The 16,224-nt window shown below is 37.6% G+C and overlaps 1 protein-coding gene across 13 annotated transcripts in view; it reads left to right on the top strand.

The window, feature by feature from the left end:
• The window catches only part of SOX6 (SRY-box 6), a 379,857-nt gene that overhangs the window by 270,175 nt on the left and 93,458 nt on the right, over positions 1–16,224 (top strand). For 8 of the 13 annotated variants that reach the window (XM_027651062.1, XM_027651061.1, XM_027651063.1 and 5 more), the window contains 2 exons: positions 10,027–10,150; positions 15,585–15,683. In XM_027651062.1, the coding sequence (XP_027506863.1) occupies positions 10,027–10,150; positions 15,585–15,683 (223 nt within the window). The remainder of the gene's footprint in view (positions 1–10,026; positions 10,151–15,584; positions 15,684–16,224) is intronic. The other 5 variants (XM_027651067.1, XM_027651065.1, XM_027651069.1 and 2 more) reach the window with 3 other exon arrangements.

Below are 16,224 nucleotides of genomic sequence, written 5' to 3'. Positions count from 1 at the left end.
TAAAGGACAGGCTTTACTTATAAAGCCTTTGCACTATGGAAAAGGTTGCTTTCAATCTGAAAACTCAGATTTATAAACACTTAATTCATCAGTTCCCCATGCCTTTCATTTGAAATAAACAGCCGGCAATATTATTTTAAAATAAGGCAGAAGGTGTAACAAAAATGAAGTAATGTTTTGAGAAATAGGTGATTGATGATTAAAAAACAGAGAGAGAAGGGGTGGGGGGTGTCAGTCCAGCATTCATTAGTCAGGCAAAACTTCGGTTTGAGCGTGCATTAAGTCAGGAAGACCAGACAGTGTGTCTGGAAAATGATTCTTTCTTTGAGAAGTAGACTCTCAAAAATATCCCCTTGTTTCTTAAATCTAAAGGCATCCTTTGACCGACTTAGCTATTTTATAGCTATTGATGCTAGAGAAAACAAAAGAAACTTTAAAACGTGGAAACATAAACATCATTGAACTAGCCCCTTTAAAAAAAAAGGGGGAGAGCGGTGGGGGAAAGTGAAAAAGAAAAGAAAGAAATCACAGTGGATGTTTTCCAGGAGGGAACATGCTATGCTGTGTAAAGGGGGCTAGAGTAACAAGAAGTCATCTATTCTTGATTTCTTGAGACAGCTAGAGCTTTGTGCCTTGTGTAGTTTCTACGTTTTTAAGAGCTTGTTCTGTGTAGCAGAAATAATACAATAAATGGGTTTAACCACATTTGTCTCAGCTAGACAGTCTGCTTTGTCAAAGATTGCTGGTACAACATAAACAAATTATGTGTTTGTAGTGCTTTTCAATGAAAGCCTATCTAACAGAGCGGAGATTGTGTTTCGGCAGCTGTAGATTTAATCTCCTACCTGTCAGTTAAAGCAGGCATTTCCTGAGCAGATAAGGCCTGGCTGCAGAGGGGGAAGCGGCCACAGCTGGACAAAGGGCCATTGTTATTGCCCCGTAGCGCTGAGTAGTCCTGAGCCTGCATTTGATCGCACCAGCTCCATCCAGCGTGCTGGGCTTGCAGAGGAGCCAGCCCTTCGCGGCGGCTTCGGGAGGCTCAGGGAGAACGGGAATTGCGGCACAGCTTTGTGCTGTGGACTCCCGCAGGCTGCCACGAGCAGCCGAAGGAAATGCTCCCGGCTTGGAACTCACTCTAAACCGAGTGTGATCATAGGATTCACGGCAAGGATCTATTCGCAAGCCGAAAGTGCGCCCTGAGTGACAGTGGAGTTCTGACAAATCGGGGAAAGCCAGAAAGTGGAAAGACTGACATTCGAGTATCAGGATCCACTACAGAAAAGGCAGCACAGCAGTGTGGTTTTGTATCTGAAGTATAGCTCTTGCTGGAATTTTAACACCTAAAGTTGGATAAGAAATACCCAATGTTCATTTTAAATATAAGTTTCCTGATTTTTGGACTTATTTTACCCTTTTAATGATTTTGTTTTTTCAAAATGTTTTTGTAGATTAATCAGAAATACCGTAGAAAGTTGAGAAGCCAATAAAATTGATTGGAGGCAGAGATAGTTGATGTTGGAAGCACACAGGCTGTGTGTATGTCACTGGAAGTTTAGAAACTCTCTGTTACTTACTCCCAAATTTGCAATAATTACCGTATACTAGTGGTGGCAATCACCTCAGTCATACTGTGCGAACACATCAGTTTTTTGGATCCTTTTCTGAGTAAAGATGGTCAGATGATGTCAAAATCTGAGGAACCCTAGGAAGAGATGGAACAAATTAATTTTTGCATGCAATCAGTATTCTGATTTGACTTTGATCTCTAGACACAGGAGTTTTCTGCATTAAACTAGTTCTCCACATAATTGCCTTTGATAACCCTTTGTGTTTCAATCTAGACACTCCATAAACACCGTGTGATTTCTGGAAGTTATCTAGGTTACTATTCTGCATTAAATATCTTTCAAAAACATACAGGAGCAAGAATATTCTCACTGGATGTGAATACCTCCTTTGACCTAGTCTCTTGAATATTATGCATTTATGCTTGAGGAAAAATAGCAACACTTGTCTCTACTTCTCTGTGAATTTATTCTTCTTTATTATAAATATGAGAAGAAATCAGCCATAGCAGTGAGTGTGATGTGAAAGGTGTCTCTTTTTCACACCTGTGCCTCATCTTCACCCTTGTATCCTGCCATTATACAAGTGTTGGAGGGCTAAACTGTGTAGTGGTGGCATGTACCTGCTCAAAATTTGCCTCATTCTGAAGTTTTACCAAGTTTTACAAGACCATGTCCCTCATAAGCCATAGCTCTGCACCTTGGGTAGCTTTTGATACAACCATGCATGAGGCATAAAGGTTGCAAGCAGCAGAGTACAATGGAATTGGTTTCTATCTACCATGTGTTGTCACTCCTGCGACTGAGAAAGAAATCCAGGCCTCTTTGAGAGTCCTCCAGTGTAAACTATAGATGTAATACTGTCCTCTGAGTGGTCTTTGAGCTTGAATTAATTAATAATTGTAAAGTATGTAAAAGTTGTAAGTGCTTATGTAGTTATGTTATAGTTACAAATCTTGGAATATTGGTGAAAATACAGGAAGCTATAAAAACAATATACTGCTCAGGACAAAATTCTTCCCATAGCAAAGAAAATGGCAGAACTCCTGTTTTAGTTGGTGCCCTCCTGCATTTCAGATGTATTATGTATTTGTTTAAATATGTTCTGTTCTTTTGGTGCACCCTTTTTACCTCTATAGAGCAAAAGGATTTTTGATCAGAGACATTGAAACATGTTCCTGTTTTCATTCCCACTTCTGCTGGAGGTACTCTTTAAAGTCAGAGACAATCCTTCGTTTAGTAACCATCAGTGTTGTGGTCTGAGATTGCAAGCCCGTCTATTAAGGGAATTAGTTTCACGTTAATAACTAGTGATGGCTAATATTCAGAAAAAAGAATTCTGTCTTGAATGGATTTGAGGGAAAAACTGCTTGAAAGTACCAGTACCGAGTGTAAATTTTAAAGCATCTCTTGCTCTAAATTTTTCCATCAACGGGAAATTTCAATGTACTCCAAAAATCTTGCACATTTTGATATCACCATAAAAAAACTTAAGCTAATGAGGAATTTCTAACATAATTTATATTTAGATTTGAGCTGAAGTAATGGAGCTTCCATGTATAAAATATCAACAAGTATCATTAGGCTGCAATATTTTTCTTATTTTGGCATGAATAAGACAAGGTGCAAATGAGGAACATACATCTTCACTAGTCTTTGGAAATATCTGAAATAATTGACTTGCTCAGTCTTCTGTGATGGCTTGGTGACCACTAACTGTGACAATTTGCATAATAGTCAACTCTTCACTTCTGTAGAGATAACTGTTTGTATCTGATTAAAATTAGGACTGTTTTAGTTCTCTTGACTTTTCCAGAAGTTGCAGTAATAGAGATTTGCTGTTATGCTTTAACCAAACAAATGCACACATGGGGATAACAATATGCTGAGTTTATGCAGATTTTACAACACAAATCTGAATAAAATACCCACTAATAGACCCTTAAGGAGTAATAAACACACATGAATTTTCCTTAGTTGCACTTTAAAGTGATTTTAACATACTACTAGACCTTAACAATAATATTTAATTGACAAGATTATGCATTTGTATGGATTGAAAAGGTGGTAGATCTCTAATTCCAAATGAACTATAAATTCACTTTTGCATAACATGTTTTATTTATTTCTCTATAGCAGAGATGTTCTCCATCCCTCCTAGTGAGAGTTTCTTAAAATACAGACAATTTAAATAGATTTAATTACCATTTATCATACTCCTAACTTCATGAGATCATCTTTAGTTGAATTCTGTATTTCCAGATAGTTAAGGAGCTAGATAAAAACAGGGCAAGATAATGAGAAACTAATAGAAATGAAATGAAACCTAGTGTTTAAAACTATTCTGTTTTCAGTGTTCTTGGCAGTATTTTTCTGTTGTTCCCTTATTTATTTTCCAGGTAGATGGAATTTATTTCATTTAAAGTTTCAAAGTGGTGAGGAAAAAAAAAAAGGATGCTCTATTTCACTCTGTGATCATTGTTGCAATTTTCACATTAATGTTGTGGCCACTGCAGTAGACTTAAATCTCTAAATCATGGTGATGCATTGGACAAATGGAAAAAAATGATAGGGGAAAAAAAGAAAATAGCAGTTACAATTCCTTTACAAATTCAGTAGTGGGCTACATATTTTTCCTGTAGTATTTCCAGTATGAAATGTTCTCACTTTGCAAGTCTATGTTATCTTTTTTACAGTTTATTTGCCAACACTTCCCCTGGGATCTCATTGGCAGACATTTTCTTTGTGGCTCATGTACTTTCACTGAGAGGAAATATTTTTCAATTAGACTGTAGATAATTAGATGGCAGATAAATTAGAACATAATATACCTCCCTATATAGATAGATCTCCAGTGATTCTATATTGGTAACAGGAGTAGAAAGTAGTCTCTGAATAATTTTCAGTGTGGGAACTATATTGACATGATTTTCAGTGTCTTAGCTGTGACACTGTGACTGAGGGATCACTTTGGGTCTGCTGGAGCCCCAATCTTTCTCCAACTGCCATTCCTCCTCACGCAGAGTCACAGGAGTTTCCCCGGGATTATTTGCTAGAGGGGATTTCTCACTTAAGTGTTTGGGGTCCACTCCCACATCTTATCTTTACATTAGAGAATGTTGTGCATTGATGGCCATGAATCCAAAGCCTGGGGAGTTTATAAATTACATTTCTGAGCCTAGAACAAAAGGCCCAGCCACACTTGCAGACAAAGTAACCAGATCCTTTATAGCCAAACTGGCCAGTTAATATACCCTTACAGTCATTTTGCTTCATCAGAACAGCACAAATAAAACATCCACACGTTCAACTGTAACCAAAGATACTTTTTAATTCTTTTTTCAGTACAATTCTTCTGCAGTTTTTCTAAATAGATCATTTTTGGGACCATAAAAGGGTTCATTAATGGCATGAATTCATTACAACATTGGCAGAGTTGGGGAGGAGATTTAGGCTCAAACTTGCAGATATCTTAGCATGTAGCTGCTTTTTAACATTTACATGGTCCCACTGACTTTCACATAAATAAGTTTTCATAAAAGAAGTCCCTACTCCTTTATGCAACATGGTGTTTGGATTCTTGCAGTTTCACCAAAAATGTCTTAATCAAAATAAAATTCAACGTACAAAACTTCCTGTAATTCTCCTCTAAAAAGGAACAAGGAACAGCCCAGCACTAGTTATTGAAACAAATAAAAATCTAATTATGATATAATGATGATGTAAAAGTAATATGACATGTATTATATAAAGATTATTTAAAATGCAGATGAGGTAAATACATATAATATACAGGCTATTTAAAAGCTTGCATTACTAATTCTGGGACCACAAACACTGCTTTCAGTACCGTTAAGATTTCTAAAATAAATCAACTTAAAATGTCACCTGTTCAGCTACCAGTTATAGTTACTATGTTCTATCATATAAAGACATATTTTGAGCACTCTGAAAATGCACATTTTTACTTAATTTACTGGCATTACCTGGGAATCTTGTCTATTACTTTATAGTTTCTAAATAAGAGATTAGAAAATTTCCAGCACATTTTGCTGTGGAAATTCTAAACTCAATGATGGCTTAGGTTAAAGTTGTAGTCTGGGTGTACCAAATACTCAAGAAGTTAAAATGTCTTAGGTAGAAACTGAAATTTAAACTATAAAAAGTTTAAATCTCCCTGTGAATGATTTAGATTCTTACAGAGACTGCAACATCACAATGACAAAAGGTTCTGTTCATCCTATACTAAAGAAAAAAGCCCTTAACTCAGTAAATTCAAAGATTGGTTTCTCAACTAGCTTATATTGGAGTAGTCTTTTAGATGCAAAACAAATCTCAGGATTTCTGCAAGTTGGGAACAGGCTCCAGAGATTTTATCAGTGAAAAAAGATGGGGGCAATTGTTTCACATAGCGATGTTGGATTATTCTAGGGCATTAGATCATATTTAGCTTGTCACACTATTTTAGACTAGCTCTGGATGTAATAAAAAATAAGCTTTAAAGAAGGGATGAAATATTATAAAGATTGTGCTTACTGTCTCTGAAAAAATATGGCACTTAATTCTGCCCTTTACTGAAGTAAACTGTGCAAAGGGAGGTAACTTTCAAAGTTTGATCTTCTAGAGGAAGAGGAATTCATCTGCCATTATAGGGTGGGATTACTGCTCTTGAAACCTGTGATCCTTGCAGCTAAGCAAAAATGTATGAGCTGTGCTTTTGTTTGCAGTGCTGCCACCCTTTTCTCTGAATGCCTTTACTTCTCTGGTTGCAATGTTATGTTATTGTAGAGGCAACTTTGGTTTTTAAAGACAGAGCTCTTCCTCGGTCTCACTAAATGTGCTGTGCTCCTTATCCAAAAGAGGCAGATCATTTTATTTCAAAGCATTATTTTTGTATAGCATATCACTTTGGCTTATATTTTCCATGCACAATACTAACCATCAATGACGTTTTAACAAGGAGGATTTTTCAGCCAACTTCTGAGATTAGCATTAACACAACTGTGGGACAAAGCACTGCAGATTTGCCCAGCTTATCAAACAGGCCACCAGCTTTTATTATTTCAGGGAGAATCAAATTGGAAGTTGCTTCTTGAACTAATCAGGGCTGATTTGCTCTAAAGTTGCTTCCTGACTTAGATCTCAGGCAAGGAAATGCTGTAATCAGTTCCCAAGGGCCGTCAGAGTTGTGATGGGATATTAAAGGAATGGTACACCATCTTTTAAGAGTTCCCTAATCTTGGCAGATTTTTTTGTTTAACTCAGTTAAACCTGAGCTTGTTGTATAGAAACAAAGATTAATTTTATAAGGTAGCTTTATATAAGAGATGAATTTACTCAAGGTAGCAGAACCAAATTTTGGAAAGAATATATTCAGGTTTCATCCAGACGTTGTATAGCTTATTTATAAATATAGACTGGCAGAATTGTTCAAAACCAAACATTTACCACACATCACCCCCCACCCCCTACTTCATGAAAGAGAAAATGAGTCCCCCTGAGTGCCTCTGTTTGCATATTAGCCCATAGTATGGGCTCTGCCAAGTTACTCTCTGACTGACTGCTGCAGATGCTCTTTCTCAAGTATTCTGAGTGAGATCTTTAGTGCAAGTCTTTGGGGACAAACAATAGCACCTGTTCCTCACAAGATAGCAGCCCAGTTAGTCCATTCATGTATCTTTAATGAAGCTCTGGGGCAGATGGCAAGAAATGGCATCATCAACGACAGCACAGAGGAGACAAAAGGGGAAAGTGCCGATCCAACAATACGTTATTTTTACGAATGGGAAGAGACAGAGTCAGTATTTCTTAGGCATCTGCTACCGTCTTGGTTTTCAGAAAGACCTGAGGAACATCTCAGCAATTAAAATTTCTGGGCATGTAGCCGATTTTATGAAGTACATCAATCAATGCCTCCTCCCAATTTTTCCCTCCCCTCGGTAAAATCAAAATCATCATCATCATCATAATAAAACTCTCATGAAAAGAAATTATCAAAATTTAAAGATTTTATTGGATTTTTTCTCATTCATTTTATATATTTAATAATTCTATGATTGGTGACACTTTTACATTCTCTTCATTTTTAATGCTTATTTATGCTTTTCAGTTGACCTATTCTGAAAATGGACACCTGTGAATATAATAATTCTGGGTGAAACAAATATTTATGTAAGAATAGTGTTTAATATGTGAGAGGGAAGACCCATGGGAGGGAATGGTTGCTATTCAGTATAGGTTTTTTCTAGCTCTATAACTCTCTTAAATGTAAACTCAAACTTACAGCCTAAATGCAACCTTTAGTCAAAGTTACATTGATTCAGAGTAGGAAGAACAGCAGATAGGCAGAATACGAAATAGTGATTCTCCCCACTTAAAAAATTGCTTTTATTTGAGAATTTAAACAGAATCCGTTTGCAAACAGCCAAGAGTATCCAAATCTACAGGATTGCATTGGGGAATAACCACTGTAGGATTTGATTATTATATGTTTTGAATTATTTTTGAGGCACAATGGAGTGAAGTATTAGTATAGGTATGTATGCACCATGACTCGAACCACAGCACTCACTGTGATCTCTCCTGTGTCTTGCAAGATTGTGTTGATGTCTTGTACCTTTGCAACCCCATGGAAATCCCCACATGTGTGTGTGGGATATTTCTTAAGATTTTAGTGCCATTTGATTAGATGTTAGTTAGGAACTACTGAAAATGACTGTAAGTTGTACTGTATGGAATTTCTTCCAATAGTTTCTTCTATCAGACAAAGCCTGTGGTTTTCGTTTGGTGTACTCCTGTAGAGCCAGTGTGTAGGAATACCACACAGCAAAACCAGCACCATTTTGTCAGAGGTAAATGCCTGTTGTGGGACATAGGGAACAACTCCAATCTGACCAAGTTTAGTTCATAACCTAAAACACACAGCCAGGCTTACCTCAGCTAAAATGAGAGAAATAGCTGCGCAAAGCTAGTTTCTTTCACGCCCCAGTGCCATAGCAGTAATTGCACAAAGACCTTTTTATTATAAGTTGATTTTCCTGAGGAATGGATTCAAAAAATACTGTAAAGTGTTTATTTTTTGCTTGACCTTTATTAACCTACATCTTAGGGCTTTCCCAAGAGAAGAGTTGTTGGTAAATTAACCCTCACAGACACACACAGTAGCATTTCTGCATTGCATCAATGGTTGTGAAAGTAATGGGGATATGACAAGAAAATTTGGCACTATTTAAACAATGTCATAGGTCAACATATGGGATTTGACCAAAAAAGTTTTTTAGGAATTAAATGAAAAAAATTGCTTGAAGTGTACTTTAACTTTTTAATAGCATTTAATGCCACCGATTTATGGTAGGATGAGGGCAAAATTTCTTTTCTACCTAAACCCCAAATTTCTTCCTACATTTACTAGCTTTGATATATAAACCATTATATATTTTCTTAACTACTAATCATAAAAATCACAGTCAAACCCTTGGGTATTTCTGGGGTTAAGGCATGATGGATAAAAACTCCTTGTTATCTTATCCACTGTCTCTGAAACACAGGTAGTGCAAATTAAGGAACTAGGAAATTAACACATAGATTTTATCACATCTTTGATTTTCTGTATGTTGAATACAAAAGCTGGTATAAGGTGAAGAATTTCCTCTGGCTTGTTTGTGGTTTTTGATACATTCATTAAGGTCAAATTAAATTTGATATAGTAGGGTTTTTTTCTGAATTGGTCTTTAAATACAACTCTATAATTACCTAGCTACATGATAGTGCATACAGCTATAAAACTGCTCAGATAGACAAGCAATTTATATGTTATTGTGAGGTGTGTGTGGCAGAGGATGTTAGTCTATTTGGGAGACAAATAAAGATGTTGGAGCCTTAAACTTTAAGAGTTGGGGTGTTGACTAGAAAACTATTTAGTATTGTGGTGAGGTTTGGAAATAACATATCTGAGTTGTTGGTATATATGTGAACAATACAATGTTGTAAGATCTCAGAATTAAAATTATCCTAGGGTTACTGAAATTTGATCGTTGAAGTAGATACTGCAGTGTTAGGTTACTTCTAAATGCTAGTCACTCTGCTGTCTGTGACTAAAGATGAGAAAACTTGTGAAAAATTCATAGGTATATGTACCACTCTACTTTTTAAAAAAACCTAGGGTATGTTTTGTACCTTTTTGCCTTGTGCCAGGACAGGGAATTTTAATTTAAAAAAAAATAAAAATAGAGAACCAGAAAGAAGCAGGAAAACGTGCAGTTCACTGAGACTGTTACACCTTTGACACCGAGGGAAAACAATGTTAGTGAGGGCTTTGATGTGATAATGTGAAGTTGGCAGGGATTGCATTAAGGCAAAGGTTCTTTGGGACTGTGTGAACACAAGAACACTATCAGTACTGGAGAAATACCTGTCAAGACAAATTTGTGCTATTTCTGATCAGAGGCTCTCTTCTGTTTAGCAGGTTCAGGGTCACATGCCTCCGCTCATGATCCCAATTTTTCCACACGACCAGCGGACGCTGGCAGCGGCTGCTGCAGCCCAGCAGGGATTTCTCTTCCCCCCCGGAATAACTTACAAACCAGGTAAGCTGATAGGGATGTGAAGCTGTTGCACATTTTAAGACATTAACTGTATCTTCTTGTGTGATCTGTCTCATATAGATGATACACAGCAGGCATAGCTGGTTGGAAATTATGTGGAGCTTTTGCAATTCCACTTGAAAAAAAACTTCTGGATTGAAGGAGGTGGATGGACTATTGGTTATTGAACACCATGATTTTCTTACCTTTATTTCCTACAAAATCATTTGCTTTAAATATATTGGCCCACTTAGCTAGCAATTTGCATCTGGTCTGCCCTGTGTTATTATACAAAAGCTACACGTCTTTAATTAACCCTGTTATCTTCAGTATATTTGTCTTTTGTGCCAAAATTCTCACCCTTTTGTTTGATTTCAATCTGGTTAATAAAAGGTTTCAGTAGCTCAATTCCAGTCATTATTCAGACTCATAACAGGTCACATAACCTTGCAGTGAAATATGTTTTGAGATGATTTAGCAAATGTTATGATTTCTTTCTTTTTTCCTCCAAATTTACAGGACTCCTGGGGAATTCAATTAGGGATATAATGGTTTGAAGCTACTTTCAGAGCCTCCTTGTAAACAGGGCTTTAAATGTTTAAAGACACTTTGCCAAAGGAATTCAATGTAGGAAGATAGTTAAGTAAATAAAAGTCAACCTTATTTTCATTTGTACATTCTTTGTAAGTGACCTCAGTCCAGAAGCAGCAACCTTATTTTGCTCATTAATAGTATTCCCTGTCAAGCTGCCTTTAGCATATTAACCTGATAACTAATAACTACAAAACATAAAGACCAGTTTCTTTTTTATTCATTAAATATGAAATGTACAAAGTAAAGCATTGATCCAGTTCCCACTGATGTTAGTGGTGATTTTGCTGTTGACTGCAACAGGAACAGGGTCAAATCCAAAGTAAAGCCTCATAATAGATGATGTAAACAGCATGCTAATTAAAAGCCAGGTTGAACCTAAGATCCTTTCTAGCAAGTTTACTTAATATTAGATGAAGTGAGGCCAAGCAGGATTTCAGCAAGTATTTTGGTTTGTTCTGCTTCCTTCTGTCTCTTTAGTCTGGAGAGATTCCTCTTTAAAAACACCAGAATCTTTGTCCAGATATTATCTTATTTTCACTTATAAAAAACCCCAAAATTCTTTTCCAGTTAGACAAACTGGTGCACTGGATGCAGGAAGCAGTTACTAGAGTTCTGAAAGGCAGAGAGCTCTAGATGGCACAGGATGATGGCTACTCACAACAGCTGGGGACCAAACTGAAGAATATTTTGTCTACAGAGACAAAGAGTTGCCAGTTGTGGAAATTGTCTAACCACCCTGGCTAATATCTTTCTTCTCACACACAAGAGAAAGCACACGCTTTCCTTGCTTTTCCTGTTTTAATCTGAGATGCTTTCTGTAGAGTGACTGCTAATGACTTAGCTGTTGGTTTTGCCTGAAAGGTGTTATGTTAAATCATGTTGTGTTAATTTTGCCTCTGTAGGCTTCTTGGTACAACAGTGACTTAGGAAGAAGAGTACCAGCATGTTTTCCTGCACATGACCAAATTTCTTCACTTATTCTAAAGTGTTCCTTATAGTACCTATCCTAACACTTTAGCAGGCTTCAGCTGTTCTAATTTGATCCTATTGACCTTCTAATAGGAGGTGATACAGCTTTAGGACATTTTTTAACTTGCCAGAATGCAGAAAGAGAGGTGTATGACAAATGATAGAAGAATAAAGTGCAGGAAGAAACCAAGACCTAGATATCTTGGAACACTGCTAAGCTGTTTGCTGGTATGTTATTGGTTTATGTGCAGATGATGCCAGTAAAGAGCAGAAGTTACAATTGTCTGATTATACCCAGTGGCTTTAAGGAAATGAGAATATTTATATCTTTAATATATTTATTAAATTCTACAGCATATGTAGTAAAGGTAGCTGGGCAGGTCAGTAGCTTCTGTCAGAGAGACATCGTGATTTAAAAAAAATGCTGTAACTACACTTGGTATTGATTAATTCCTATTTTTGGCACTCTCGGCACAGTAGTTAAGGAATTAATGAAACTGGAGATTAAGCTATACTCTTTCATAGAGAGGGTTCTTCAAAGTCATTTCTGAAGAATATTTATGAACTTGACTGCTACTACCTGTACTCTCCTACTTTTGTGAGAAATGAAACTTTCACCTCTAGAACTGTCAGTTTAAACTCATTCATACATCTAAGGGAAGATAGAAGATGGATTAACCCTTCAGACACTCACCATTTGCTTTTAACTTGCCTGTCTAGGTTCTATTTCATTTTACTGCAGTTTGATGTAGGCAAGACTGAGTTTTGACCCTGCCAGTTTTCCCTGACATTCAGAAAATGCAGCAAGAGGCATTTCAGTAATAGGAGCAGTGGGAACTAAGTGCTTTTGAAACTGACTGTGTCATTTAGGGAATGTCAAATATTGTGTGCACAGTCACTTACTTTGCTTTGCCTGCAGAATGGGCTAGATATAAGCCAGCTCCGAAGTGGAAGCGACGTATCAGTGTTAGTGTGACAGGAGAGCCCAGATGCGTCCTGCCTTGGTGTACAAGCAGGGGTATGATTATTTGTACATGTCCATGCAGAAATGTCTTCGTGGGCTAAGAGGGAACCAATTTCATGGCTGTTTAGTTCAATGCCAAGATAGCAGTTACCAAGTACTGCTGCAAATCTGCGCACAAACTCTATGCCTAGAAGAAATAAAATGATATTATTTAGCAAAATACACTAGTTCATTCCCTCAATTGAAGGTCCTGTAGAAGAGAGGAGAATTTATTAGGTACTGAGACCCTTCCAGTACATACCTTGGATGCTCATGAACTTCTGAGCTCAGAAGATCATTATGAACAGAAACCCTAAAAACTTGCTGATATACAGCTATGATAAAACCAGCCAGGAGAGAGTTACCTACTGCCTGGCAGAATCTATAACATTGAGATGGCTGTAACCCTCCCCCTGCCATATTTTGGAGTTCTAGGAGGTGAAACAGGCCAAAGTTAGCAAGTGCTGATGACAAGTAATAATTACATTAGAAAAAAAATCCCCAAAGTCCCATGCTTCCTTATGTATCTCAAAGTCATGTAATATAATTTTCCGGCATGGTAAGTACTAATTGAGAAATCAGAGCTGCATAGACCACCTAATTAATTTTTTATACATATTTCAGTATTTATACTGTATACCGGATTAATTAAAACTTTAGGGCGCTGTGCATCTCAAATGACTGTTGTGACTATTGACCTGCAGGCATTTGACGAGCCTCGTAGAGTACCTGGTTGTGGGGGTTGCCACTTATTCCAGTGGGAAGCTGAGAGTGGCAGCTGTTAGGAAGCTAATACTTGCCCAGAGATTCTACACGGTTAATAGAATTATTTTGCATTCTGAGTACAGCAAAGCAACTGCAATGGCTTTCTGACTGTGACCACTATACTTACTGCTTGGAACTGGTAGGTAACATGGGTACCATTATACCTCCTCTCCCAGTGCAAATTTCCCTTCATTTAACCAACCACGTGCATCCAGAAAAACTTAGTGGGCTGGAGTATCTTTGATCAGCATGTCCCCATTAGTGCCCTGGGACAAGAGGAGAAGAGAGTGAGTGGAATAAAGAGGAAGACAGTTTCCTCCTCCATCTTGAGGTGACTAAAGTATTACTTCCATCAAATTCTGTGGCTAAGAGGGAACAGGGAAGTAGGATGACAATGGAGTAAAGATATGAAGCAATGCTGGGCAGGAGCCAGACCGTACATTGAACTGAGCTCAAACAGACCTATGGTTTGCTCAAAGCAGAGAGTGGGAGGGCTGGTCTCTATGCTGTCTGCATAATGACAGTCCATGTGACTTGAAAATGTGTGATCACTTTTGCTTGATAATCTTCTGCAAATATTTTGTGTTATATCATTTCTTTACCTCATCTGGAAAATATCTCTGAAAAAGATTTTTGAAAATAGAGACACTGAGTAGAGTAAAACTCTGTTTAAAAAGATTTGTTGAGTGATATACTGCAGTCTATTTTCAAAGCATTTTTTCATCTTTCATACAAGAACTGTATAAAGACCATGACTAGAATGGCTAGGAAACAACTTTTTTCTGCCTACCTAGGTCATTTGGCTTTATACGCAAAAATAATTTTCCAGAGATTTAGCTATGCTGCAATACAATGTGAAAATGGAGACTGTTTTTCTAGGCTGGTGGCAAAAATAGTGAGAAAGAGAGCCAACATTTTGGCCTAATTCTGTTTCTACGTGCACTGGGACAAATCAATCCTTTGAAATCAATGAAAGTGGTAGTAGACAAAGCATGACAAACAAAAATGTCAGACTTATTGTCATTGGACTGGACCTCAGAACATTCCAGTACTGTGAGATATTTGTCATCAAACAAATTAAACTCCTTGATTATGGTAGCTAATCCACATAACTAACATAATCTTAGATATGCTGGATTTCACTGATAATCCAGCATTGCAGTTTCCATTTGGAAGAGGTGTTTCAGAAGTTTTTCCTAAAGCTGTAAGGTGGTTTAGATTATACATAGCTCAGTACTCTATTTTTGCTGTTCCTCTTGGCAGGTGAGAACAGAAAGTGCACACCAAATCAACTGTGTACTGAGTTGGCTCTGTGTCTTTGCATGGCAGAGGTGCTGCATGAGTCTTGTTTCTAATGGAATTTCCCCAGGAATGAGTTAAAGCCTGTCACGTGTTCCCTGTTGAGTTTTACTGGTTGGAACAAGAAATCCGTAACCTCAGGATCTGTTGTAGCAATCCATATGTGCCTCACTCCTAAATGCTGAGGTAAAAGCTGGATGTGGTAGTAGGCAGTATCGTCAGGTAGGACTTCACACGGAAATCTGCAAATTTCATAATTTTGCAAACATTACCCACAGACAGACAATTGTGGGGGAAACCGATTTTGCTGCAACATGTGAATGGTGATAAAGCAGAGTAGCAGCAAACCCTACTCAGAACAAAAGGCATAACTGAAGTAGTATCACTGGACAGGGGAGATGGTCCAATGTTCCCTTAGCCAGTTACCTCTATTAACATATTCCTCAATCCTAATGGATCTGTACAAGCAAAATACATGCCCTGTGTGGGTGTACTGTGGGAGTACACAGTACATCTGAATCCTTGCTGTATCCTGACAGCACCCTGAGAAGAGATGCGCTTTTCTTGGTCTGTTCATTATGCCTGGAAGGGTAGGGCCCTGGAATGGGTGATCTCTTACAGCTCTTCCAACTCCATTTCCTTTCATCCTATGAGTACACATGGAGAGTGTGCAAGCGGCAGTTTGAGTTCCATGTGTGAAGCGACAGATTTTAAGTCACAATCCAAGAATGGGGAAAACATTGTCAAACCAAGAGCTTTGTAACTCGGATGAGGGGAGTCAGCTTATGTCTTACAATTGTGTTTTAGGAAAGACGGGTAATAAAGCAACACCTTCCCCCTACTCTGGGTCTCACACAAGCCAGACATCCTTCTTTCCTCACAGCTCACAAAGCCTTGATCTGGAAGGTAAGTCTATACCTCCTATAAATAAAGTCCACTAAGCTTCATCTCTTCATCCAAGACAAAAAGAAACATTTATGTTATTTCTGTGTAGAACAGCACAGCACAATTGCTCACTGCTTTTATTCATTTGGAAATGTTGCTCAACCTGACAAACGAAACAGAAGTCTGGCATACTTTTCCATGGCTTGTAAACACCAATTTATATATAAACAACAGCAGCCAAATGTAAATAGACAATCAGCACAGTGAGGAGATTGAACAGATCAGTTTGCAAAACATAACAGATTTTCTTCTTCCAGCATTCTTCTCACTCCTGTTTATCAAAGACCAGCACACACCAGTACCTAAGGCAGACCTGTCTGAACATGTTCTGCTGCCTTTTGTACAAATTTAAAAGAATGGATCCTCACGCAAGCATTCCAAATCGAGAAACAAATTTGAAAAAAATTGCTACAATACATTGACTGATTTCTTGCCAGCTATGAAGAAGCTTCTTCATCCATTCTTGCACTGAGAAAATGAGAGGGGGAAATATGTACCTCTG

This window comes from Corapipo altera, unplaced genomic scaffold, assembly GCF_003945725.1.
Source record: "Corapipo altera isolate COAL_440 unplaced genomic scaffold, ASM394572v1 78, whole genome shotgun sequence".
Taxonomy (NCBI): domain Eukaryota; kingdom Metazoa; phylum Chordata; class Aves; order Passeriformes; family Pipridae; genus Corapipo; species Corapipo altera.
Note: the sequence above shows the minus strand (reverse complement) of the source record. Positions and strands in the feature narration are given on the sequence as shown.